General features: G+C 40.5%; 1 protein-coding gene across 1 annotated transcript in view; it reads right to left on the bottom strand.

Annotated features, from left to right (window-relative positions):
* The window catches only part of LRRC75A (leucine rich repeat containing 75A), a 76,193-nt gene that overhangs the window by 32,352 nt on the left and 18,220 nt on the right, over positions 1-25,621 (bottom strand). Inside the window, exon 2 of the mRNA XM_058164619.1 lies at positions 16,082-16,210. Coding sequence (XP_058020602.1) covers positions 16,082-16,210 — 129 coding nt within the window. The remainder of the gene's footprint in view (positions 1-16,081; positions 16,211-25,621) is intronic.

The following is a 25,621-nucleotide window of genomic DNA, read 5'->3' as shown; positions in this document are numbered from 1 at the left end:
ATCCCAGGAGAAAGAGAGGGGAGGGGGCTTTGGCTGCTCAGAAGAGCTTTGGTTTAAGCCCAGAAATACTCTATAACATGTTCAAAGATTTAAAACTACATGGTCTATAGCCGAGAGCTGACTTACTTTGAGCTTCATGCAGAAACAACAAAGCCAACTTCAATGGCAGCTTCTCCGTCTGTTTCTAAACCTGGGTGGAAGGGATAAGTATGAGCCGGAGATGCTGGTGAAGCCAGACTCCCTTGGCCCTACATCCACTCCAAGGGAAGTTAACTAATTACTCTATAGGATCAACCCCCCTACTGAATTTGGGCATGAATTATTTATCAGATGCTGTGAAATATTCATGGTGACCTATTTTACTTAACAAAGTAGGCCCTTGCTGGAGGTAGCCTAGCAGCATACACCTATGCGCTGTAAACCTGATCTGGAAAAGTATTTTGGAGAAAGGGAATTGATGTTTTGGAGAACTTGGTTTACCATTATAAAGTGTGCCAATATTATTCTGAAGCTTTCTTTGTTACTGGCAGTTTTTTAAATTAAGGTCAGCAGCCACTCACCAATCCTCACATAAATACTTGTCACTTGTTCCTACATTTGTAATGACCCTAAACAATTTCAAAGTCCTTCAGCCAGTGAGTTCAAGCATCCGTGCCAACTGAGACAGAATTCTTCAGGCATTTGGCACAGCTGCTGATCACAAGTCTCCCAAATATGACCTCCCATTCATCATACATGAGCTTGCCCCTCCTAATGCCCACTTACTCTATTTTACTCAAATAAAGATAAATCTTTAAAGATAAAGATTTATCTTCATCAAATAAAGATAAACACACCACCACATAATTAATAATAATTCTGCCCAGAATTATCTCTTTTCAATTTGGCCTCTCACTGATGCATTCACTGCTGCTGTAAGTGTAGCATGTCTCTTCTTTCTCCCAATTTTTTCAAACATAATGGACTTCTCAAGGGAGTTGCATTTCCACATAATATGTCCAAAACATGCCAGAGGGCCAAGTGCTAGAGGGCTAGACTGTATTGTGGTGTACTAGAGGCTCAGAAGCTTCTTGTTTAAAGATCTAACAGTCTATTTTGACTATGACTACTAGATATTGAAGGGGTAGTGTCTTCCAGAGTTTTTGAGGTTTGAAACAGATGAAAACAACAGTATAAGCCCTAGCATTATAAAAATACTACAAGATATCTGAGTTAAGTTTGAGTATTAAACATTCATACACCTATCTCCTTCTTCTCCCTCCTCCTCTTCTTTTCCTCTTCCTCCTTCTTATTTACAGATTAACAGAGTTGGAAGGGACCTTGTAAGTCATCTAGTCTAGCTCCCCACCCAAGCAGGAGACCCTACACCATTTCTAACAGATGACAGTCCAGTCTCTTCTTGACAGCTTCCGGTGAAAGCTGCTGCTGCTGCTGCTGCTTCTTCTTCTTCTTTTTCTTCTTCTTCTTCTTCTTCCTTTCCTCCTCCTCCTCCTCCCTCTCACATTGTTTTCAGGAATTATATGGAAGTAGATTTATTGTTACTTTCATTTCTCAATTTTTTCAGGTTCTAGTTCGATATACAACCACGGGATTTCCAACTAGTACAAATATGGTCCAACCTGAAAGCCTGTGACGTTCAACTTAGTGTTGCCACCTAATTGGTAAGCTCTAGACAGAAAAACAGACAAACAGACAGACAGATGTATACTGAACCATGGATTTCTTTGCCAGTCCCAAGCCTGGATAAATGGGGATGACCGAGATAAGACCTGGCAACCTATCTTGTAAAACTCACCCAAAAAATGTAATAGAAAGCTTCTCAAATGATATCAGACATGGTGTCAAAAATAGGACCTCCTATCCAACAAGCTACTAGGGAAGCAAGCATCTGCAGTGAGTAGTCAAGGCATCATTGATGCACCTGGGGCAAATCTAACACACATTGGTAAAGCTGCATAAAAATACATTGGGTGGCAATGTGGAATGTTTGAGGAATGAACCAAGGTAAATTGGATACCATCAAACAGGAGAGGACCAGGTGGAAAATTGAATTCCTTGGCGTCAGTGAGCTACACTGGATAGACAATGGCTATTTCCAGTCTGAGGAATTCACTATTTATTACTTAGGACATGACATCAAGAAAACAAATGGATTGGCATTTATCACAAGCAAGAAACTCACCCAAGCAGTGGAAAGCTACTTCACGATTAATGATCGCATTATAACCATCTGAATCTGTGCCAAGCCCCTCAGAATCAGAGTTGTCCAAGACTATGCCCCAACGACTGACGCAATGGAGCTTGAAATAGAGAATTTCTACGCCAGCATAAAATAAACCTCTGAAGCAAGTGACCAAAAAATATATCATTTCCATAGATATCATTTCCATACTGACTGGGTGATTTCAATGTAAAGTTGGCACCCAAGCAGAAAAAGGGCATCACTGGCAGCTTTGAATTTGGGGAGAAGAATGATGCAGGCAGTAGTTTGGTCAATTCTGTCATGAAAATTGATTTCAGATCATGAACACCAGGTTCAAACAGCACAAGTATGGTTTCACCAAATAAGCTGCGCTATAATCCAATTGATTATGTCCTCTGCAGCCATAGATGGACCAACTCAGCTCTCACTGTTAAAGACATATCCAGCTGCTGATTGCAGTGCAGATCCTGAATAGTTCATGGCTCAGAACAGAGTCAAATTATGGAGCAACAAAAAGACACCACCAACAAAGAAGTCTGATATCATCAAAATCCCATCCATTTATGCAATTGAGATGAAAAATAGGTTTAAACTACTGGACACTGGACACTAAGGACATGGTGGCTCAGTGGCTAGGACACTGAGCTTGTCAATCGAAAGGTCGGCAGTTCAGTGGTTTGAATACCTAGTGCCGTGTAACGGGGTGAGATCCTGTTACTTGTCCCAGCTTCTGCCAACCTAGCAGTTCGAAAGCACGTAAAAATGCAAGTAGAAAAATAGGGACCATCTTTGGTGGGAAGGTAACAGCATTCTGTGCGCCTTTGGCATTTAGTCATGCTGGCCACACTACCATGGAGACATCTTCGGAAAGTGCTGGCTCTTTGGCTATGAAACGGAGATGAGCACTGCCCCCTAGAGTTGGGAACGACTAGCACATATGTGCAAGGGGAACCTTTACGTTACTGGACACTGCTAAGAAGTTGTTTGACAAACTGTGGCAAGAAAATCAATTGATCATCACTGATACAGCATTTAAATACCAACCATACAAAAGGCCTGAGAACATAGCTCTCAGATGCAATCATCAGAATAGCTGAGTGAAGAAAACCATCCAAAGCAGCAGGCAAATGGGAGGAAACAAGGAGGCTAAATACAGATTTCCAAAGAGCAGGAAGGAAAGAAGAAGAATACATCTGTACAAATCAAAAAGTTTCGAACGCCATTTACTGCTCATAAAAACATCATCACAAGCAAGTAACAGAAAGAATTATCTGACCAACAAGATGGCAAGAATATACAAAAGAGCTATATGCCAGCAACGGGTCCAGTCTCCTCAGGATGATGAAGAAAGGGAAACAGAAATAGAACCAGCCATCCTTTAGGAATAAGTTTTGTGGGCAATGAGCCAACTGCCAAAGAACAAGGCCCCAAACGTTCATACAAGCCCCACAGTACTGTTGAGGCCTGTTGTTGTGACCTTGGCCCAAGTAGTTATTACCAGACACAATGAGTCCTAAACAAACATAATTTATTAGAACAGCTGAGAATTACTTCATTCTCAGCTTAGTCCAAATTAATTCCAAAACAAGTCCTTCAGAAAAAGTCCCTCAGCCTTATCAAAACCTTTGTCTTCTTTGGCACCCTGCCAAAGGCTTTTCTTGGCAAGAACCCCATGAAGCTCAGGAAGAGGAGATGCCAACAAGAAACAATTGTAGCAACGTTGCTGTAATGTATCTTTAAAAGTTTTGGCGGGAAAATAGCACGTTGCTGATTGGTTGAAGCCTCCGGCTAAACTGTATATAAAGAGAGGTTTTTCCCAGCACTGGCTGCTGGGTTCACCATATAGTAAAGAGCTGTTGTCACTATCCTGGTCTCCTGCCTCGTTATTGCCCGAATCTAACAGTTGCTTTACTACAAAAAACCCAAGAGCTGTTGTTGCTCTTTTAAATCTTATGGGAGGGGCCAATCATCTCCTGGCCTTACTCCCGAGTTGTCCTTTTTGCTTTAGCTGCTCTTGCCTTCTGGCAGCTCTTCGCATGCGTGCAGTAGAACAGGCTGATCCTGTTCCTCTGCCTCTCTGCTGTCCACCTCTGGAGGCTCCGGAGTCTGCACATCGCTCCCAGATGGCTCTGGCTCCATCTCTGCCTCTGACGCAGAGCCCTCATCTGGGCCTTCCCCTGACTCCAGGACTGACCCATTGTTCTCCCCAGCCTCCTCACTGTCTGACTCCACTGCCAGCTCCGCAGGCTGCTGGCGGACCACAACACCTGTATCACCCACAACTATCACAGCCTTGTTCCAGAAAACTTAAGAAACGAATACTTGGCCATAGGATTGGAAATGATCCAAGTTAATTCAATTATCAAAAAAAGGGTGACTCCAAAAATTGCTGAAAAAATTATCCGATTACCACATAATTGTCCTCATCCTATTAGTAAGATTCTCCTTAAGATCATACAACATGGCACTGACCATCAAAAGGAAATTACCAGATGTTCAAAATGGCTTCAGAAGGGTCATGACCATATTGGAAATCTACATTGGGTCATGGAAAAAATCTCAGGATTATCAAAAGAACATCTACATCTGCTTCACTGACTATAAGAAAACCTTGTGACAAGCTGTGGAGAGCCCCAGAAGACCTGGAAGTGCCAGCACATCTGGTCTAGTTGGTGCAGTTACACTACTCTGCAGTGTATCAGAAAACCACTGTGAATACTATACAGAGACAACTGGTTCAAGATAAAGGAGTACAGCAAGATTGCATTCTTTCACCTTTCTTATTCAATTTGTATGCTGAAGTGATCATAAGGAAACTTGGAGGAAGGAATATCAACAATCTTCAATATGCTGACAACTCTCCTCTCAGAAACCAAAGTAGGCCTGAATATCAAAAAGTCCAAACTTATGACCAGTGTGAGGAATGGAAATGTCCAAGTAACAACTGATGATGAAAGAGACTGAATGTGTGCAAGAATTCACCTTCCTAGGATCACAGATTGATCAAAGCAATGACTGCAGTCCAGAAATAAAACACTGAATCACACTGGATGTCACAGCAATGAAGAATATAAATCAAATATTGAAAAGCAAGGACATCAGCTTGGCAGCTAAATGCAGATTAGTCCATCAGAAGACACATAGAGAAAAATAATATCTAATACCACATCAAAAAGCCCAAAAAGGAAACCAAAAGACCAAAATATCTCCTTACCAGCAATCAACACTCATATGAGCAGAGATTAACACCAAGATTAACACTAGACCAGGGATGTCCAAACTTGGCACCTTTAAGACTTGTGGACCAACTCCCAGCAAAGCTGGCTAAGGAATTCTGGGAGTTGAAGTCCACAAGTTAAAGTTGCCAAGTTTTGGACACCCCTGCACTAGACCAACAGTCAATCAAGGAACCCCCAACATGGAGAAACAAGCTAACATTAAACAACAGCTTAATCAAGAAACCACCAAGAACACTCCTTTTGACACTGACAGGGTAACCACTAATATATGAAAATAAAAGCACACTCCACTCTCTTCTAGCATTGGTGATGCTACCTCATTTGGTAATGAAATGCCAAATGCAAGAAAACCACCAGAAAGTGCCAATGACTTCACAATTCAACCCCGATCTACAAATATTCTATTCTATCAGCAGATTAGACTCTATTGTCGTATTTCCATAGTTACCTATGATTGTAAAAGCTGGACTATGAAAAAAAACTAGACAGAAGGAAAATTTATGCAAGCTGTGGTGTTGGAGAAGGCTCCTGCACATTCCTTAGACAGCAAAGGTGACAAAGAAACAAATACTGAAGCATATAAAACCATGCAGATCACTGGAAGGCAAAATAAAAACAAATCTGTCTTACTTGCTTCGGCCATGTCATGTTCTCAAACTTGCTGGAAAAGGCAGATATAGACAGATTTCCTCCAGGAGGATCTGTCCTTAACTCATCCTTTGGGTCTTCCAACAGCATACCCATCGCCTTTCTGAGTCCATCCGTCTTGTTGCTGGTCATACCTCTCTTTCCTACTTTTTCCACCATTACAACCTTCTCCAAAGAACTAGATCTTTACATAATATGTCCAAAGTGGGATAATTTGAAACCAATATTTTGTACTTCAAGTAAGAATTCTGGGCTGATTTTTTTGATGACCCATTTTACTGTAATGCTCTCTACATGGGGCTCCCCCTGAAGTGCGCTCGGAGGCTTCAGTTAGTCCAGAATGCAGCTGCGCGGGTGATAGAGGGGGCTACATGTAGCTCCCATGTAACACCGCTCCTGCGCAGACTGCACTGGCTGCCTGTGGCCTTCCGAGTGCACTTTAAGGTGTTGGTTATGACCTTTAAAGCGCTCCATGGCTTAGGACCTGGGTACTTACGGGACCGCCTGCTGCTACCACACGCCTCCCACCGACCCGTACGCTTCCATAGAGAGGGACTTCTCAGGGTGCCGTCCGCCAAACAATGCCGGCTGGCGGCCCCCAAGGGAAGGGCCTTCTCTGTGGGGGCGCCCACACTCTGGAACGAGCTTCCCCCGGGTTTACGTCAAATACCTGACCTTCGGACATTCCGTCGCGAACTGAAGACATATCTCTTTATCTGCGCGGGGCTGGCTTAAATTGGATTTTTAATGTGAAATTTTATTAATTTTTAAACGGGGTTTTTAGTTTACGGGAATTTTAATTTCAGGCTATTTAAATAAGTTTTTTAAAATGGTATTTTAATCTGTATATTGTATTGCTGGTTTTATCTTGCCTGTACCCCGCCCTGAGTCCTTCGGGAGAAGGGCGGTATAAAAATCAAATAAATAAATAAATAAATAAATAAATAATTTGGTTCTTTTTTTGGGTGGGGGGGCTGTTTACTGTGTTTTCAGGAGTCTTCCCCAACAGCAAAGTTCAAAAGTGTCAATGCTTCTTATCTAGAATTTTTATTTCCCTAGTGTGTCACAAAGTGTACCATTGCTTGCAAGGTTATGATCTCTATAGACAATAACGGCATTTGAATACCTTTTCCAAGGTCTTCATAGCTGTTTTAATAAGAGTTAGCCTATAGTGTATTTCTTGACTCTTGTTCCTTTACAGTGGTTGATCCTAAAAGGCAGAAGCCGTCTACCACTTCGGCATATCTTCATTGCCAGTTCCAAGGCTAGTTGTTGTATTAGTTGTCATTTGTTTGATATTTTTATATTTAATTTTAGTTCCATTATAAAAGGTAAAGGTTCCCCTCGCACATATATGCTAGTCGTTTCCGACTCTAGGGGACAGTGCTCATCTCCATTTCAAAGCCGAAGAGCCAGCGCTGTCCGAAGACGTCTCCATGGTCATGTGGCCGGCATGACTCAACGCCAAAGGTGTACGGAACACTGTTACCTTCTCGCCAAAGGTGGTCCCCATTTTTTCTACTTACATTTTTACGTGCTTTTGAAACTGCTAGATTGGCAGAAGCTGGGACAAGTAACGGGAGCTCACCCCGTTACACGGCAGCACTAGGGATTCGAACCGCTAAGCTGCCAGCCTTTCGATCGACAAGTTCAATGACCTAGCCCCTGAGCCACCGCGTCCCTCATAGTTCCATTATACCATGTGTAATTGTAGTTCCATTTTTCCATGGTGCTCCTATCATCATTAGAGTTTGCAGATTGTCCGCATTTTCAGCTATCAAGAGTAGTACCATCAGTATAGTGCAGGTTACTGACATTTCTTCCTCCAATTTTAAAACCAAAAGCATCTTTTTCCAATCCAGATTCCATAAATATTGGAAAATATTTTTTGGAAAATACAAAAAAATACACACCAAAATTATGCATGTGTCAGGCGAAAAGAATAGTCAAGACAGAATATGAAGAAACAAACTGATTCTAGTTCAATATAGAAGTGAAACCATATTATATACTCTCTCCTTAGTTATTCAACCTATATGCTGATTTCAGGGAGACTATACTGAAGATGAAAGTGTTAAAATTTAGCAGGCAAGCCAGCTTTCCCAAAGGATAACTGTTCTTCAAATGCATCCAGGTTTTTGAGCAACATCTACCATGTTTTCCCGAAAATAAGACCCTGTCTTATATTTTTTGGCACCAAAAAAGGCACCAGGTCTTATTTTCAGGGGAATGTCGTCCACTGACTCACCTCACTTGCACACGTCACCCTATTTGCTGTCAGAGGCCTTCAGGAACTACTTCTGCATCCGGCAAGGCTTTTTCGACCCGGAGCTCTGTTATCGGCTATAGAGGCCTTCAGGAAAGCCTTGTTAGCTGCAGAAAAAATGAGCTGGCAAGGCTGATGTCAGGGTGTGTGAGGCCTGGCTGCAACTGTCCGAAGATAAGTAGTAGGACAGCTCAACCCTCCGATCCCCACCCTACCTTAATTTTCACCCATGCACCCTGGAATGGGCGGGGTCTTAATTAGGGTTTATTTTGGTGGGTGGGGCTTATATTGGGCACACATGTAGAAATCAAGCTAGGACTTACTTTCAGGGTAGGTCATATTTGCGGGGAAACATGGTATTTCTCCTCCTCTCCGTTACAAAAGATAAAGAGTTTTTCTTTAGGAAACATTGCCTGAGATTCTCAGAACGCACTTTGCTTCAATGACGAAGATACTTCCTGGCAAACAGTAGGTCTCAGGTTAATGCCTGTCCTTTCCAGATAGAGCTGGGTCTGTGACTTCGGATTAACTGATTCTAATCGGCAGAGACAAAGACGGACCATTGTTTGTCTAGGCACGAAGCAGTTTCCCATGTTCCTATTTTATATCAAGAAAAGTTGTTATACTTATTGCCAAAAATATTCAATACATTCTTGTTACACTGTATAATTGTCATGGAACATGACATAAAGGAACAAAACTAATTAATATACCGGCAACTTGAAATGCATTTTGGTACACACACAAAATGCAATTGTATTTTATACAGCCGCTTTGCTCTATCACTTCCTGGGAAATAGTTTCTATAAATGCCCGTGTTAACACTAATTAGAGCAGCCAACCAAATCGGAGATACTTTAAAAAGTTCCAGATTCCTATCCTGTTAATGTCTTATTGGGGGCACTGGCACAGATTTAGTTCTATTTAGCAAGAGCAGCTGGGAACCTACTATTATGTATCAGCATAAAGATGTCATCACAACCATCTCCTCTTATTAACAATAGCCTTGGGAACATCCCATCACTGAACAAGCACCTAATATTTCACAGCTGGAAGGAAATCCTGAGAATACAGAGAAGAGGAAGAGTTTATAATATCTGATGCCTATCAAGATCAAATCAGGTCTGAGAGCTGCATTTAACCAACTTTGGCCGATTTTGAAAAAAAACTAAACAGGACCAAATCTAGTCATAACTGGACAGAAACCGATCAGGAAATTCCCAAATTAGGGAACTAGGGAGACACAAATATCCCAAATGAAACCAATGGCAAGCCAGTTGCCAAGCAAACAGTATGCAGGGTTCATGTAGCCATCAAGAGATGAATTCACTCTGTTATTTGTGTTTACATTTTTCTACACGCCATCACTGCAGTAACTAAAGCAGTGTTTCTCAATCTTAAAATCTTAAGATTTGTAGATTTCAGTTCCCAGAATTCCCCCAGCAAGCAACTGACTGGGGAATTCTGGGAGCTGAAATACGGACATTGCAAAGTTGCTAAGGTTGAGAAACAAAAGTTAGAAAATTGCTGAGAAAGACAATGATTAAAAATGACAGTTTAAAAGTTGGAAGCAACTCTCTGAGCATCCAAGGGCAAGTGCTCAGAACCCTCCCTTCCAAAGCCAAAAGAGAAATAGTTCAGCCAGCAACATCAGCAGGTACCTTCCCTAGACATAACTGTACCCATAGCAGGTTCAAGCCAGGGGTGAAATCCAGCAGGTTCTGGAGAACTGGTAGCGGAAATTTTGAGTAGTTTGGAGAACTGGCAAATACCACCTCTGGATGGCCCAAGAGTGAGGTGGGAATGGAGATTTTGCAATATCCTTCCCCCAGGAGTGGGGAGGAAATGGGGATTTTGCAGTATCCTTCCCCTGCCATGCCCACCAAGCAACGCCCACCAAGCCACACTATGCCCACCAAGCAATGCCCATAGAATTGGTAGTTTAAAATTTTGAATTTCACCACTGGTTCAAGCCCTATCATATTAGAAACCTGATTCTAAAACTGGGGTGTAATCAGTTCCTGGTGGTTCTGTGAATATATACAAAAAAATTACTGAAAGTTACATATTCTTTTTTCTTCTTTTAAACAAGGTGATAAACAGTATAATTAAGCAGACGTCACTAAGTTGGCTTCTACATCTGGTGATTGAATTGGCAAACAATCAACCTGTTTGCAGTATATAACACTAACTTGAAGAGCTTCCAAAACAGTCTTTGATTCTATTCCTCCACCCATCTCCCTTTTTTTCCTACTTTCCCTAATTTTGCCAAGCATAATCATTTGTTTCTAGTTCCACATCCATCTGTTAGTACTTTATTGTCATTGCACCTTGTACAATGAAAGTAAATGCCATCTTCAGTGTACATTATACATAAGAAAACTATAAAATATAAAACAAAAACAGACATCCTTCACATTCTATGCAATTGAATTGAAAACCTCTGATATTGCATTAATATTGCACTATACGATAGAATTCAATATAGGCACTGCTCTGGGATAGAAGCTGTTTTCAGCCTATTTGTCCTTGTTTTCATTATCCTGTAGCGTCTGCCAGATGGTAATAGTTCAAAAAAAAGCGCATGCCCAGGATGAGATGGATCTTTAAGAAAGTTTTGAACTTTCTTAAGGCAGTGGGAGTTATAAAGCTCTTCCAAAGAGGAGAGAGGGCAACCAATGATCTTCTGGGCAATGATGTTAACCCTCTAGAGCTCTGTCCTATTTGCCACTGTGCAATTGGCAAACCATACACAGTAAGTTAAAATACACTCTATGGCGCAGCGGTAGAAGGTCACTGGCAGTTTTTCATTCAATTGTTGTTTCCTATGGACCATCATACTGTGATCCACCGGCTTCATATGTGGATCACAGTATGCCTAAAAAGGGAGGAGGGGGGAAAGAGCACATACTCTAAAATGATGCCTTAATTAGCCCTTGGCAAAATAAAAATAAAAATCCTTATGGGTCTGCTAGTCTGTTTAACATAATTAACCGGGGGTGGTGGGGGAGTTAGAGGAAATCTGTGTTGGGATCAAGCATGGTAAAAATACTATTGTCATGCCCCTGTCGGAGTCTGAATCTGAAGGGGAAGAGGAACAGTTGACAAAGAGAGAGAGAGAGAGAGAGAGAGAGAGAGAGAGAGAGTGGATCCGTTGGCTGTGGCAGAAACTCGGGAAGTGCAAAGTCAGACTGGGCAGAGCAGGTGAGAGGTAGAACAAAGGAGAGGGGTTTAGATGAAGACCAAGGCCCAACCCCTCTTCATCCTAGGAATGGAGAAGAGAGCAATGTGGGTTGCGTGGCTTATGAGGGAGGAAAGGGACCCGATCCTCTTTACAAGGCACAGCTGCTGATGGAGTTTAAAAGGAGAGGCAAATGGGAGGGGTGGTTGTTGGGAGCAAACGCTGAGTTCATCTGGTGTTTATCTGAAGTCCTGGCATCCTCCCAACTGGTTTGATTTACTGCTGTGCTACTTTACTTGTGGAATTCCTTATTTTGCTTGCCCTGCTGGATTAATTACCTTGTCTTGCCTTTGGATTTTTTGTTAGAAGTTTTCTGCTTACAACATTTGGGACTAAAGTACTGCCAGCCAAAGACTATTACAGGTTGATGGAAGAGCTCTCTCCAGGCCAGAGAGTTGAAAGGAACATTGGGGGCACAGTTGGTGATAATAAAGGGACTCCTATCAGTTCTCTGGCTGTGTTGCCTTTGTGTCATGGCCCAGGTCATCACGCTATTATGCTACTACAGAGACAAAGATCACCACCAGGCTCAAAGAAAAGTACTATTCTGAAGCTAACTAGTTATCTGAGTCAGGGGTCTCCAACCTTGGCAACTTTAAGACTTGTGGACTTCAACTCCAGCTTTGCTGGCTGAGGAATTCTGGGAGTTGAAGTCCACAAGTCTTAAAGTTCCCATGTTGGAGAGCCTTGAATTCTGAGTAATAATCCAGCTGCTCAAGTATTGCAATATGTGTCATTTTCACATTGCAAACATCTTATTATCCATGCTGTTAGGAAAAAGTGCAGTGCTTCTAAAGCTAAACAGAACCCAACTACCTACCGATGACTTTGTTCAGGGTAGCTGTAGTATTCAACCTCCTGAGAGTTTTGCAATGGCTGCAATTAATTTCTAGTTACCATCTGAAAGCAGCACCATCAAATAAATAGTGATTTAACCATTCAATAAAGTAAGCCCATTAAAACAACAACAACAGTGGAACTCATTTCTAAACCAAGGAGTTTTAGCAATAATTATCATAAATGACTGCTTAAGGAAGGCACTGGATTGCCTAGCAATCAAGTTTTATCATATGCCTTAGCTTGGATATGGCTCTCCAGAGCTTGCCTATTTGTAAAAATAATGCCCTAGATGTTTTGTGCCCCCCCACACACACAAACACTCAGCGTACACAACTTTCCTTTTGCTTTTTCGCTTCTGCTGGGAAGCATCTAAATGCACCTGCTGTATTAAGTCATTCATTTATTCCCAATTCAATTTGCTCTTCAGCAGTTTATGCGTTTGGTCCTTGTGACAGAGCAGAATAAAAATATTTCAAGCATTTAGGGAAAAGCTCATTTCCATGTAATCTGCACTCGCTATTGTCAGGAAGAAAAGCTCCTATCGTCCTTTTTCATATGTATGAAAACCGAGGATTGCTCAAGTGGGAAAGAATCAATACAGTTGTTGTCTATTCAGTTAAATACAATCTCCCCAACTTAATAACTCAAATGGCAATTATTCTTCCAAATCATCAATAAACAATGCAATGGTAGTTATGAAAGGACTATCTTCTCCATGGAAGAGCAGCTTTTTTTCACCTGCATATGGACATAGTTTTGGTCGCCACAGAATAAAAAAGAAAAGACTTTAGAAAGAGTACAGAGAAGAGCAACAAAGACAACTAGGGGACTGAAGGGTAAGTCATATGAAGAACAGTTGGCAAGAATTGGGTATGTCTAGTTCAGGGATCAGCACAACCCACAGCTCTGGAGCCGCATGTGGCTCTTTCATCCATCTGCTGCGGCTCCCTGTCGCAGGTCAACTTCACAATTGATAGGGCTTTTGATTAGGGCAGGTAGAGGAAAAAGGACGCTGCGCTAAGAGGAGACTCTATGGTGGGGGAACCAGACTTTCAGTCAGCTCCAGAATTGAATGGGGGGCTTCCAATTAGGACCTTAAAGCTCTTGGAGTGTTTTTTATTATTATTATTATTATTATTATTATTATTATTATTATTATTATTATTATTATTATTATTATTATTATTATTATTATTATTATTATTATTAATTAGATTTCGATACCACCCTTCTCCCGAAGGACTCAGGGCGGTGTACAGCCAAAGTAAAAGCAAACAATACAATATACAATTAAAACAAAATTAAAAAACTTATTACACAATTGGCCGAAACTTTAAAACATTTAAAATTCTAAAAACCCATTAAAATTCATATAAAATTTAGAAATATGGAATATAAATTTAAAAATACAACAAAATTTAAGCCAGCCCCGTGCGAATGAATAAATACGTTTTCAATTCGCGGCGAAAGGTCCGAAGGTCAGGTATTTGGCGTAGACCAGGGGGAAGTTCGTTCCAGAGGGTAGGGGTTTAAGGTTGCCTACCCCCTGGTCTAGTTTAATGAAAAGAAGGACTGGGGGTTACATGATAGCAGTGTTCCAATATCTCAGGGGATGCCACAAACAAGAGGGAGTCAAGCTATTCTCCAAAGCACCAGAAGACAAGAAGCTATGGATGGAAACTAATCAAAGATATAATCAATCTAGAACTAAGGCGAAATTTCCTGACAAAACAATTAATCAGTGCAACGACTTGGTCCAGAGGTTGTGGGTGCTCCAACACTGGAGGTTTTTAAGAAGCGATTGGGCAAATATTTGTCTGAAATGGAACAGGATTTCCTGCTTGACCAGGGGGTTGGACTAGAAAACCTCCAAGGTCTCTTCTTGTTATTCTGTTATTCTAAAAAAGCCAGGATAACCCACTATTTGAGTAAGAACACTTCCTTGGTTTAAGGCTGTATTTTGATCTTGGCAAACATTCCGAGTATGTTGAAACCAGGTCACAGGCATATCTAGTCACAAAACAGCGGCCAGACTGGACTTGACAAAGTGGTCTTTTCCCAGAAATTGACAACATTGCTTCCTAGCCCCAGAGCTTATCTTTGCCTAGATGTCTTGATAGGGGGAATAATTCCAGCAACAGCATTAGACTACAGCCAATTACTAGTTTTATTTTCTAAGGAGGCCTATGGGTAGAATTATAGCAATTATTGAATGAGCAAGGCCCAAATAAGGCATCAAAAAATTGGAGCCAGGCTGCAATAAACCATTGGATTCTCTCTCCTGCATTAAAAAGGCCAAATCCCCACCATAAATATTAGACTGTCCTTTGCAGGCAGGCAGTTGAAAAATTTCCAGTGACAAATATAATCTCATTATAAGAAACAAGCAATGAGTATCCAGAGAAAGGAACACAATATCCCAAAAAGAGGGAAATAAGCCCATTAACAAAACAAATCGAAGCAAGGAATTCCCAATGGCAAATAAATATGCAGTTCTGTTTAAACAAGAACTACAGAGCTCTGCTCGAGAACCACCCTAGAATCAGATATTGAAAGATGGGGAGGAAAATGGAGGGAACGTTCCTATTTATGCCTGTTTCTGCATTAACCATTAACACAGAGAAATTGTGTGCGTTGCATACACTCCTAGATATTTTGCAGCTCAGACAAAGGCAAATTCTCTTCCAAGTCAGGCTCAACATCTGGCAACTTCATGGAATATTCATGTAGTTTTCTTGGCAACAATACAACAGTGGTTTCCAATTTCTTTCTTTTAAGATTTCCCTCCTCCCCACCCCACCCCAATTTCCCAATGATCTAACTAACTACAGTACAACCTTGATTTCATGGAGTCTTCCAACTAAGCACTAAGTAGGTCTGGCCTTGCTCAACTTTTCAAAATCAACCAAGGTCAGCTAGATGCTCCACCTACCTAACTTCTGTGGATTGTACAAAATTTATTGTGACATAAAAGTTAGATATCAGATGAAAAGGATTACCAAGATGACACAGTGACTGAGTTCACACACACCGATCCTGATTTATAAATTAACCTGGCTAATAATATACCAAACCATAAACTAACAAAACAGACTGAATTTATATTTTCTGATAAACAATCCATATATAAAATTAAAGTTTATGATAACTGCACATAACATGTTATTGAAATGTACCTGGTAGTTCCTCATTTAATCTGCTTAAGCAAATTCTGTGGATACAACCTAGCTACCACAGCAAGAGTTTTTCCTCCCTTGTGCTATTGAGTGGGGTGTTTTTTTTTAACATAAGCTCATCTTTTTCATCCATTTTGGTCCGATAGACTTTCTATCACAAGCCCAAACATTTTGTCCCCATCTAACTACAACTATTTTCACACTCAGCAGCCCTTTTTTGCAAATACTTGCTTCCCAACATTACATCCACCATTGGCTGCTGAAATATTCCTGGACAGTTGCCTGCATCCTATAAATTGAGCCCTAGAATCAGTCCCTGGTTCAAGTCGAGCAAGATGTGAGCCAGTTCTCAGAGGGATCAGTTAGCAATTCCTTCTAAGAGATGTGCGTTCTAGCAACCCTTCATTTATAAGTAGCAATTTTACTCTTTCCTCAAACAAATCCAAACAACTGCAAGCAAGCACTTACTGGTTTAGGGCAGTGGATATATCTGGCAAGGCTGATGATCAGATCATGGGTGATTGGATCAACAAGGTTTCTAAAGCTGGCATAGCGATATAAGACATCATCCAGTGAAGTTGATTCCATTCCCAAATCCTGCAGAGGAACAAGTAAATAAACATTTTGAAGACATCAATTAGCTTCCTCAGTGACTGTATGTATTGATGGGTACAGTCCTGCAAACAGGCAACAATCCCATCACAGTACCATTTCTCCAGAAATAAGAACTTGTACAAATATACATATTTGCATATACACAAGCTGATGGGGAAAGAGTCATATATTATTGCTTTGTTCAATCAACCCACCAAGCTGGGATCTCTGGAGATGCCTTGCATAGATGAAACTCAGGTTGCAGTTATGCTAGTTATTGGAGAAACACATATTCTGGTCACATAATACTAAACTATAAACACATTATATTGGATTTTCACAACATACTAATCTACAGGAAAGGAACCAACACAATAAATAACCTAGTTTTTAAGATGTTGTATGAATGTAGCTTCGGTGTAGCTGAATTGGAATTGTCTGGAACAAGGAATGTCTTGGCTTTTCCCTCATATTCTTTAGCTTCACAGAGAAAAGAACATAATAACTGCACTTTTCTTTATGGGCTGCATTAATACCCAATCATCTGGCTTCTGTTCCTAGCAATTTGGCTGCTCCTCTTGCACAGAGGCACCGAAAGAAGATAAGAGCTCTGCATAGAATAACTGTTTTTCCTGTAACGGGGAACTTTTTCATGGCAGGGTGACTAACACTCAACATGGGTCCTAGCCAGATATATGAGAATTCAACTTCTCTTCGCATTTTTGTAACTGAAGAATAATCTATGATTTAATTTATTCAATGCTTATATCAATCATTTTTAAGCGGAAGACCCTCCAAATAGAGTGCCATTCTTCAAATCCCCCAGCCAATATAGCCAAGCATATCCCAACGTACTTGGTTGAGAAGGATGATTGGAATTAATATTTACCTGTTCCATCTTCTGGTTAAATCTCAAGTTTCAGAGGATTAGCTTGATTCTAACATTATGAAAGAGAGAGAAAAAATCCTCTCCAATTAGCTATGTATGCAATGTATGACTTTATACATCTCTATCATGTCCCCTTCCATTTTCCTTTGTTGGACATGAGACCCATTTCTGTTCTGAAAAGGCCTTAAAGTTTGACTCTGCTGGGCTCTAATGAGGTGCTCTATGCTGGAGGTGGGCAAAAGAGAAGACCTCACTTCACTACTGTTTGTCCTCTTAATTATTAGTCTCTTTAATTCTTACTAATTTTAGTTATTTTTTTATTTATTCTTTTATCATTTAACAAGCCACCCAGAGTCACTTCAACAATCAGTTGAACAGCATATTAATTTAGTAAATAACTAAAATGAACAGTCTTTGTGTTAATTCATGGCAGGGATTGCGCTTGGGGAGTTCCTTCAGACCTACGTAGCCTAGCATATTTTTGATAAGAAATTCAGTATTATTCAACCTTTTGAACTTTTGAGTCTGAAACTTTACCAATGAGAATGGCATGAATTCAAGCCAAGGCTGGAAATATCTGTGCATTCATGAAGCAATGAGATCCTTTCCACTTTCATCCTTACTCATTCTAGCTAATTTTGCCTCTCCAGCATGGAGCAAAATACAAAGCAAATCAGACCTGAATGGGCCACCTTGCCTTTCAGAGTGAATACATAAGCCATCATTACTCCCCTGTTGCGCTACATGATTATCTGGCACATTTAAAAGTGAAAAGCATATAAGGACAAGATTCAAAGAGCAACTTCTTTTATGCCTATATAACTGACAGATACAATAGTTTTATGGAAATCTTCAGCAAAATTATAGTTATTGATGCAAGCCCTCAAGGCCCACTGTTTTTCTTCTTTTTAGGCAAAGCAATTTTGCTTCAAGTCAATTTTATTTACAAAAACTCTCAGAAATTGAGGTTATTCAACAAGAACAACATACAGCCTAAAATCTTGCTTCTTCCCATAACGTACCAGAAAAAAGCAATCAGGAGGCTGTCTTATTGTTTTGTAAAAGTATCTTGTGTCTAACTGTTTCACCAGTTACCAATCTATAAAGCAGAAGAGAATGATGATAGCTTCACTTACTTAGTGAAGTCCTACAAGCTGCTTTTTTGAATATAAGCAGTGTGCTGTTGGATCGGACCTCTGGCTGGCCCATCTAATCCAGCAGACTGTTCTTACGTTGGCCAACGAACTGCAAAGGAAGCCAGTCTGTATTTCCCCAAAATATTTTCTATGTTGCGTAAGTTTATTAGTAACAGATGGCAATTACAAATACAAATATTAGGTAAGATAGCAGTTTTAAACCGTTTTTAACCATCAGTGGTTATCCTTAGAAAGTATATGTGGCAATCTGCTGATGTAAATTTCACCTGAAAAATTAGCTTGATTTTATTAAGAGCACTTTCAATTCAAATTTTTCCAACAGCCTTTAGCATTACAAGTAGTCGACTTAAAACTGGTTGTTTAAGAACTGTTGGAAGTTATGACAGCTCATAAAGCAGTTTTGGCCATCATAAAAAAGCACCCTCCCAGTCCCATGATCATGATCTGGATGCCTGGCAATTTGTTCATTCTTACAACTGGTTGCCAAGTGCCCTATGATCATGTGATGGCCATTTGCAGTCTTCTCTGTCAGCTTCACCAGAAAATCAGTGGGGAAGCCAGCATGGAAGGTTGCAAGCTGCTGCCATCTGCCGAGATGACTTCCTCTCATCTCTTGGGGCTGGCTGAAAGAGCTGCCTGCCAAGGGGAGCTGAACTCCCTCCGTGGGATGAGAAACGTAGCTCAGATCTTGATGATTTGAACTCTGTTTCTGCACTCTGTGGAAAGAGTTCCCTCCTGCATGTTCCTTTGGCGGGTGGAGAAATGGATCATGAAGATTTGAGCCCCATTTCTGCACCCCATCAAAGGTATTCCTTTCAATGCACAGAGGGGAGCGGACATCCTTCGGTGGGCAGCTCTTTCATTGAGCCGCTAGTGAAGAGAGGGAGCTGAAATCCAAGCAGAGAGTGGAGAGGCAGTAAGGTAAGGAGCGTGAGGTTCCTCAGCTGGGTAGGAAAGGCTTTGGGAAGCCTGGGGAAGGCTACATGTGAATCTCCCTTCGTTCAGTGGCTCAAAATTGCTTGACGTAGTGTAAGCTGCCCTGAATCTTCGGAGATATAAATGCAAATAAAAAAAAAAACCCTGCATTTTGGCATGGAGGATTTTCAGCTCCTAAATGGAAACTTGCAGGGTCTCCACTTCCCCACACCCCCGGTACTCCTTACTCTTTTCCTGGGATTCTGTCTGCTTAATAACCCACACAATTGTTTAACAACCACAATGTCAGGACTGCACACATCAAGCCAAGCAGTCACATTGGCAGTCACATAATACCTCACTTAAGGACTGTTTCACTTAAGATCCACACAGGCTATATAATGGATGTAATTCAAGGACTATCTGTAGCAGTATGTTATAAACTGCATATACAATGTTGAAAGTGACATTGACCATTAACATGGAAGGAGTAAAAAGCTTCTGCAGTCAGGGGGTGAAGCTTGGGGAGAAGTCAGCCCATCTCACTTGACCTACAGGTTCTCTCAAGGATTGGTTCTCTCTCAGTGTTATGGTCCGCCAGCAGTCTGCAGAGCTGGCAACGGAGTCAGACAGCGATGAGGCTGAGGAAGAACATGGGCCAGTCCCAGAGGCTGGGGAAGGCTCGGATGAGGGCTTTGTGTCGGAGGCAGAGGTAGGGCCAGGGCCATTGGAGAGTGATGTGTGGACTCCAGAGCTTCCAGAGGCTGACAGTAGTGAGGCAGAGGAACAGGGGGAGCCTGCTCCTAATGCACACATGAGAAGAGCTGCCAGTAGGCAAGAGCAGCTCAAGTAAAGAGGACGACTCAGGAGTAGGGCCAAGAGATGATTGGCCCCTCCCATCAGGCTTAAAAGGTGTTTGGCTGTTTACCAGAAAACAATGTTGATAGCTGTCTTGTTGCATTTGTTTTGTATCGGTGTCTTATGAACTTTTGCCAAGAAAGGCCTTTGGCAGTTTGCCTAATTGGACCAAGATTGGTGATAGGACTGAGGAATTGTGTTGGGAGGAATTTGCTTTAGTTTAGTTGAACTATGCTGAGAATGAGTTAATTCTCAGCTGTTATAACAAAGTTTGTTTGTTTTTACACACTGACTGAGTTTCCTACTACCTACTTGGGCCTGGGTCACAAAACTCCTCTGCTTTTTAAGGTTTATATGAAACCACTGAGAGAGGTCATTCGACAGTTTGAGATCTGGCAACATCAGTGTGCTGATTTCACCCAACCCTATATTGCTACTCCAGGTCATGAAAGACACTGTCCAAGTTCTTTTCTGATATTTAGAAACTGTCAGAGTCTGGAAGAGAGAGAACAGAATGAAACTGATCCATGATAAATTGCTAATTTTACATCGAGATACAGCCACTGTTGTTCCTAGATGGACAACGTTTACCCTTGAAGAAGTAGGTTCACAAACTGAGGTTTCTTCTAGACTCACAGCTCCCACTGGACCAGCAAGGTGAAGTGATTCCCAGAAGGGCTTTGCTGAAGTACCAGTTGTAACAGTACTGGGCAGGAGGACCTGGCTATAGTGACTCATGTGTAGATGACCAGGCTGAGGCCAAGGGATGGATCAAGCATGTTATCAATTTGGAGACTTTTCGCACTCACAAAAGAGAGTCCAGCCCTCCTTGAATTCCGTTTACTGCCAATTTGCCTTGATCATTGGTAGTTCAGATTCTTGTTTTGAGGATGCATGGAATAAGCTTCTAACCCTCTAACATCTAACCTTGACTCCCAATTTCTTATGACCTCTTGCCCTCATTATCCATCCATCCCAGCTAGACTACTACAAAATGTAGTCCTTAACTTACAACCAAAATTCAGCTCAACATTTCGGTTGTTAAGTGAGACTTTTATTAAGTGAGTTTTGCCCCTTTTTTACAACCTTTCTTGTGAAAGTTGTTAAGTGAATTCCTGCAGCTGATAAGTCAATAACCCAGTTGTTCAGTGAATCTGGCTTCCCCGTTGATTTTGTCAGAAGATCGCAAAAAGTGATCACATGATCTTGGGACGTAAAAATGAACCTGTTGCCAAGCGTCTGAATTTTGATCACATGATCATGGGGATGCTGCAAAGGTCGTAACTGTGAAAAATGGCCATGAGTCACATTTTTCAGTGCCGTTGTAACTTTGAGCGGTCAACTAAATGAGCCATTGTAAGTTGAGGACTACTTGTGCTCTACTTGAAGCTGTCCTTAAAGATTACTTGATAATTGCAATTGATCCAACATTGAATGGATCAAATACTTTCTGGTTCCTGGCATTGGGGACATATAATTCTAGTTTTGCAGATCCTGCATTGGTTGCCAATTGGTTTCCAGATACAATTTTTGGCCTATGAAATTCTTTATGACTTGGTACCAAGATATCCGCAAGACCACCTATAACAATCAGTATCTGGTCAGATTAAACAGGAGAAACTGCTACAAATCTCACATTTTCAAGGCGAGAGGAGCTGAAGTGAGAAGATTGTGTTTTTCTTTTGCAGCACTGTTGCTGTGGAACATCCTCATGGTGGCGATTAGACCAGCCCACTTTTTGTTAATGGTTCAAAAACTATTGCAGAGGGAATTGTTTCGGTGTCTTCCCCTGATTTTATGATGCCATGTTTAACTTTCACTTGTATTGTCTTTACTATAGCTTTTGTTTCGGGACTGCTTTTTATTGCTGTTATTTATGAAGTTTCAGTGTAGTGATGTTACTGTGTATGGTGTTTTTTTTTGCATTTATATCCCGCCCTTCTTGGAAGACTCAGTCTTCATCCATTTGTATATTATATACAAAGTCAACTTATTGCCCCCAATAATCTGGGTCCTCATTTTACTTACCTTATAAAGGATGGAAGGCTGAGTCAACCTTGTATGTTTTATGTATGTTTTAAATTGTCTTTTTATAGTCTATGCAACTCACCGAGGGTCTTTTTTAACGCAGTGGGATAGAAATGTATTTTTATTATTATTATTATTATTATTATTATTATTATTATTATTATTATTATTATTATTATTAATATTAATAATAATAATAAAATAAAACAAATCAGAGGATCACAAATAAAAAAAGGGAATAACAACTCTATAATTTGGCAAGTTGCAACACTACATCTTTCTATTATCAGAAAGAAAACCTTTTAAAAAATTGAAATCTCAGATGACCAGCCCATCAGCTTAGATTGGAAAATCTATTCTGAGAAGACAAATATTATTGCTCAAAGCACATCCAGGCTTATAATTAGAAGATCTTATAAGGATTGTGTGGTACTGAGCACAAACTGAATGCTGAAAGAAAACAAAGTTAGAGATAATGTTTCCTAAAACTGTCTTTTTCATTAATTTCTTCTGAGCTGTTTCGAAGCTTCCAAAACGACAACACGACAACAGAGTGTCAAATTTTCATCCCACAAGTTTTTAAATGCTTGAGCAGACACATAACTTAGGCATATAATTAAATTAAAATGGCATTTAGGAAACAAAATCATAGATGGGAGGGCACTTTAACAGGAAACGCTGAAGCTGGGCTGCTCTGAAGGACACTAAGACACTTTAAAACATGCCTTTAATTAAATTCCAAGGGAGTCAAGCTTAATTGCACCCTGTCTTTCTGCATACACAAGCACTGGCTTTCCTCACAAATTTGGGATAGCTAAATTGCCACTAGGAACAATGTCAATCAGAAACATAAAACAGAAGTTCCATAAAGGACACCAATTGTACCAAGCTTTCCAATGTTCACCAGCTGCTCAGTATTATGGTAAATGTATGATGGTTACTTCCATAATAGGTAATCATGCTTTGGCAAGCATTCATACTGGGTGCTTAGCAGAGCAGAAAGGCGGTGTATAAATCAGATATAAATAAACAACTTTGTGTTTATCATTTCAATCCAGTAGATGCTCTTAATATAAATACTATACAACAGCTACTCATGGGAACATAGTGTTGGAGAAGGGTGGAAGCGACATCAAGGGAAATGGCCAAAATTATGAAAAGGGCAGCAACTGGAATACGAAGCATTGGCCTGCCATCTAAGACTGAAACTGCACCAAACAATTGCAACCAGCCTGCCTTCCATTGAGGACCTGTATATTGCACAAACCAGAAAGAGGACTGAGAAATTATCTAGAGACCCCCTCACATCCTGGACATAAACTGTTCCAACTTCTTCCCTCAAGACAACACTATAGGGCATTGCACGCCAAAACAACTAGACACAAGGAAAGTTTTTCCCCCATGCCATCACTCCACTAAAAAACTAATTCCCACAACACTGTCTTATGCTCTAGGCTAGGATGTCAAACCACATAGTAGGGCTATATTACTATTACCCTTCTCATCTTTCCTATTACCTATCCCTTTAGCATGTTATGACTATAACTTTGTTGTTTGTAGCTTATGATTTATGTTGATTGCTTTATGTACTCTCCTACGACTATCACTGAGTGTTGTATCTTATGATTTAGGATTGTATTTTATGATTATGATCATGATTTATCAGGTTGCTTGTATGTACACTGAGAGCTTATGCACCGCAGACAAATTCCTTGTGTGTCCAATCATACTTGGCCAATAAAGAATTCTGTTCTGTTCCATTAAATTAATTATCTTTGATGCAACAGACTGTTGAAGATTTTCTTCTCACGCAAATGCTCTGAACTGTGGGAAAAGACGTAAGAACATATTCATAAAACCACTTCAGTCATCATGACCTTTAAGTGCTTCTTAAGCACCAGGAAGTATACTACTCTTAGGCTGCTAGACTGGGGAAAAACAGCACTTGTATAACAAGGATGAAGAGGTTGTATCCTCCTGTGATCACTACTGGTAAATATTGCTGTCACAAGTTCTCATCATTTTAAATCCAGAAGTATATAAATCTCTAGTGAAAAAGATGTATTATGTACAACATAATCTTAAAAAAAACCCAAAGGAACATCCCCATTCCCATCACCACCCAATTTACATAATTGGGTTTCTAATAAGTACTAAGAGAAACCCCTAGCCAGCAAAACGTTACCCAGTCAGGGATTGGAGTGGGACTGGTTTAAATCCATCCTCAGCCATGAAAACTCACTGGGTGACTGAGCCAATCATTCTTTCTCAACCAGCCCTGTCTCACAGGGTCACTTTTATGGTAATGAAGTAAAATAAAATGAAGGAATGTCTCCATATAAATTGCCTTCAGCTCCTGGAGGAAAAGTGGAATATAAAGTTGGCGAATAAATATAAATAAAATTCCATGGCTTTGGTTAAAACAAGGGGGGGGGGGGGAGAAAGGTTTTCAGTAGTTCTCTTGCCTTTTTTAAAAAAAATCTACATATTCTACAGTGCCTAATAGATAAGAATAGGCACAGCGTATTGCTTCAGGATTAAAGTGAAACATCTTTTTCATTTCAGATTGGGAGGCCTATCTTGTTTCATTATTGAACATTACATTCAATACCCAAGTTTGTTCTGGAAGAATTATGTCTTATGAAAAAGGACATAAAATTAGAGAACATAAAACTAGCAAATTTACTTTTCTGGAGTACATCTTAAAACCAGCTTGTTGAATTGATATCAGACAGCCATCTTTTAGCCAAGTTTACATGTCATAATGGCTTCTTAACAATAATTAACACTAGTGGGGGATAACAGAGGCTTTCTCAGCCTGAGCACCAACCATATACTGTACATGGGTTTCAACTCCCAACATACTCAGCAATGACTGTGTTGAGAGGGAATTCTGGGAGTTGAAAACCACACTTTTGGAGAGTATCGCAGGTTGAGAATGTTCACAATAGATGAGTCATGCCACGCCACATCACACCAGGATCTGCATAATCACACCAAGAGTATACACGATTAGAGTGTAATATGAATTAGGTCTCTGACTATATCAGTGAATGCAAATGAAGTGGCTGAGCGAACTATTAGAAATTCTAGACTGAAAACTTAACTGGTCCTACGGATGACTTTCTCAGTAGCAGATCTGATAGTCTGTTTACTAAATTCAGGTTTAATATGAATTAACCCAGAGTATTTTCAATTGCCAAAAGGTTAGGTTAGCTTAGGTTAGGTTTATTAGATTTCTATACCGCCCTTCTCCCGAAGGACTCAGGGCAGTTCACAGCCAACATAAAAACAGAATTCACAATAGTCATAAATAAATTAAAAACAATATAAAAATCTAATTAAATTTTGGCTAACAATTAAGAATCTTTAAAATCAAATAATAAAACCCCAATTAAAAAACAACACATTACACATTAGGCTAGCCCGGCGCGATGAAACAATAGGGTCTTGAGCTCGCATCGGAAGGTCCGGAGGTCGGGGAGTGATTGTAACCCCGGAGAAAGCTTGTTCCAGAGGTTAGGAGCCCCCACAGAGAAAGCTCTCCTCCTGGAGGTCGCCAGCCGA

The sequence above is a fragment of the Ahaetulla prasina genome, chromosome 1, assembly GCF_028640845.1.
Source record: "Ahaetulla prasina isolate Xishuangbanna chromosome 1, ASM2864084v1, whole genome shotgun sequence".
Taxonomy (NCBI): Eukaryota; Metazoa; Chordata; class Lepidosauria; order Squamata; family Colubridae; genus Ahaetulla; species Ahaetulla prasina.
The sequence above is the reverse complement of the archived record's forward strand: the minus strand, read 5'-3'. Positions and strand labels throughout refer to the sequence as shown.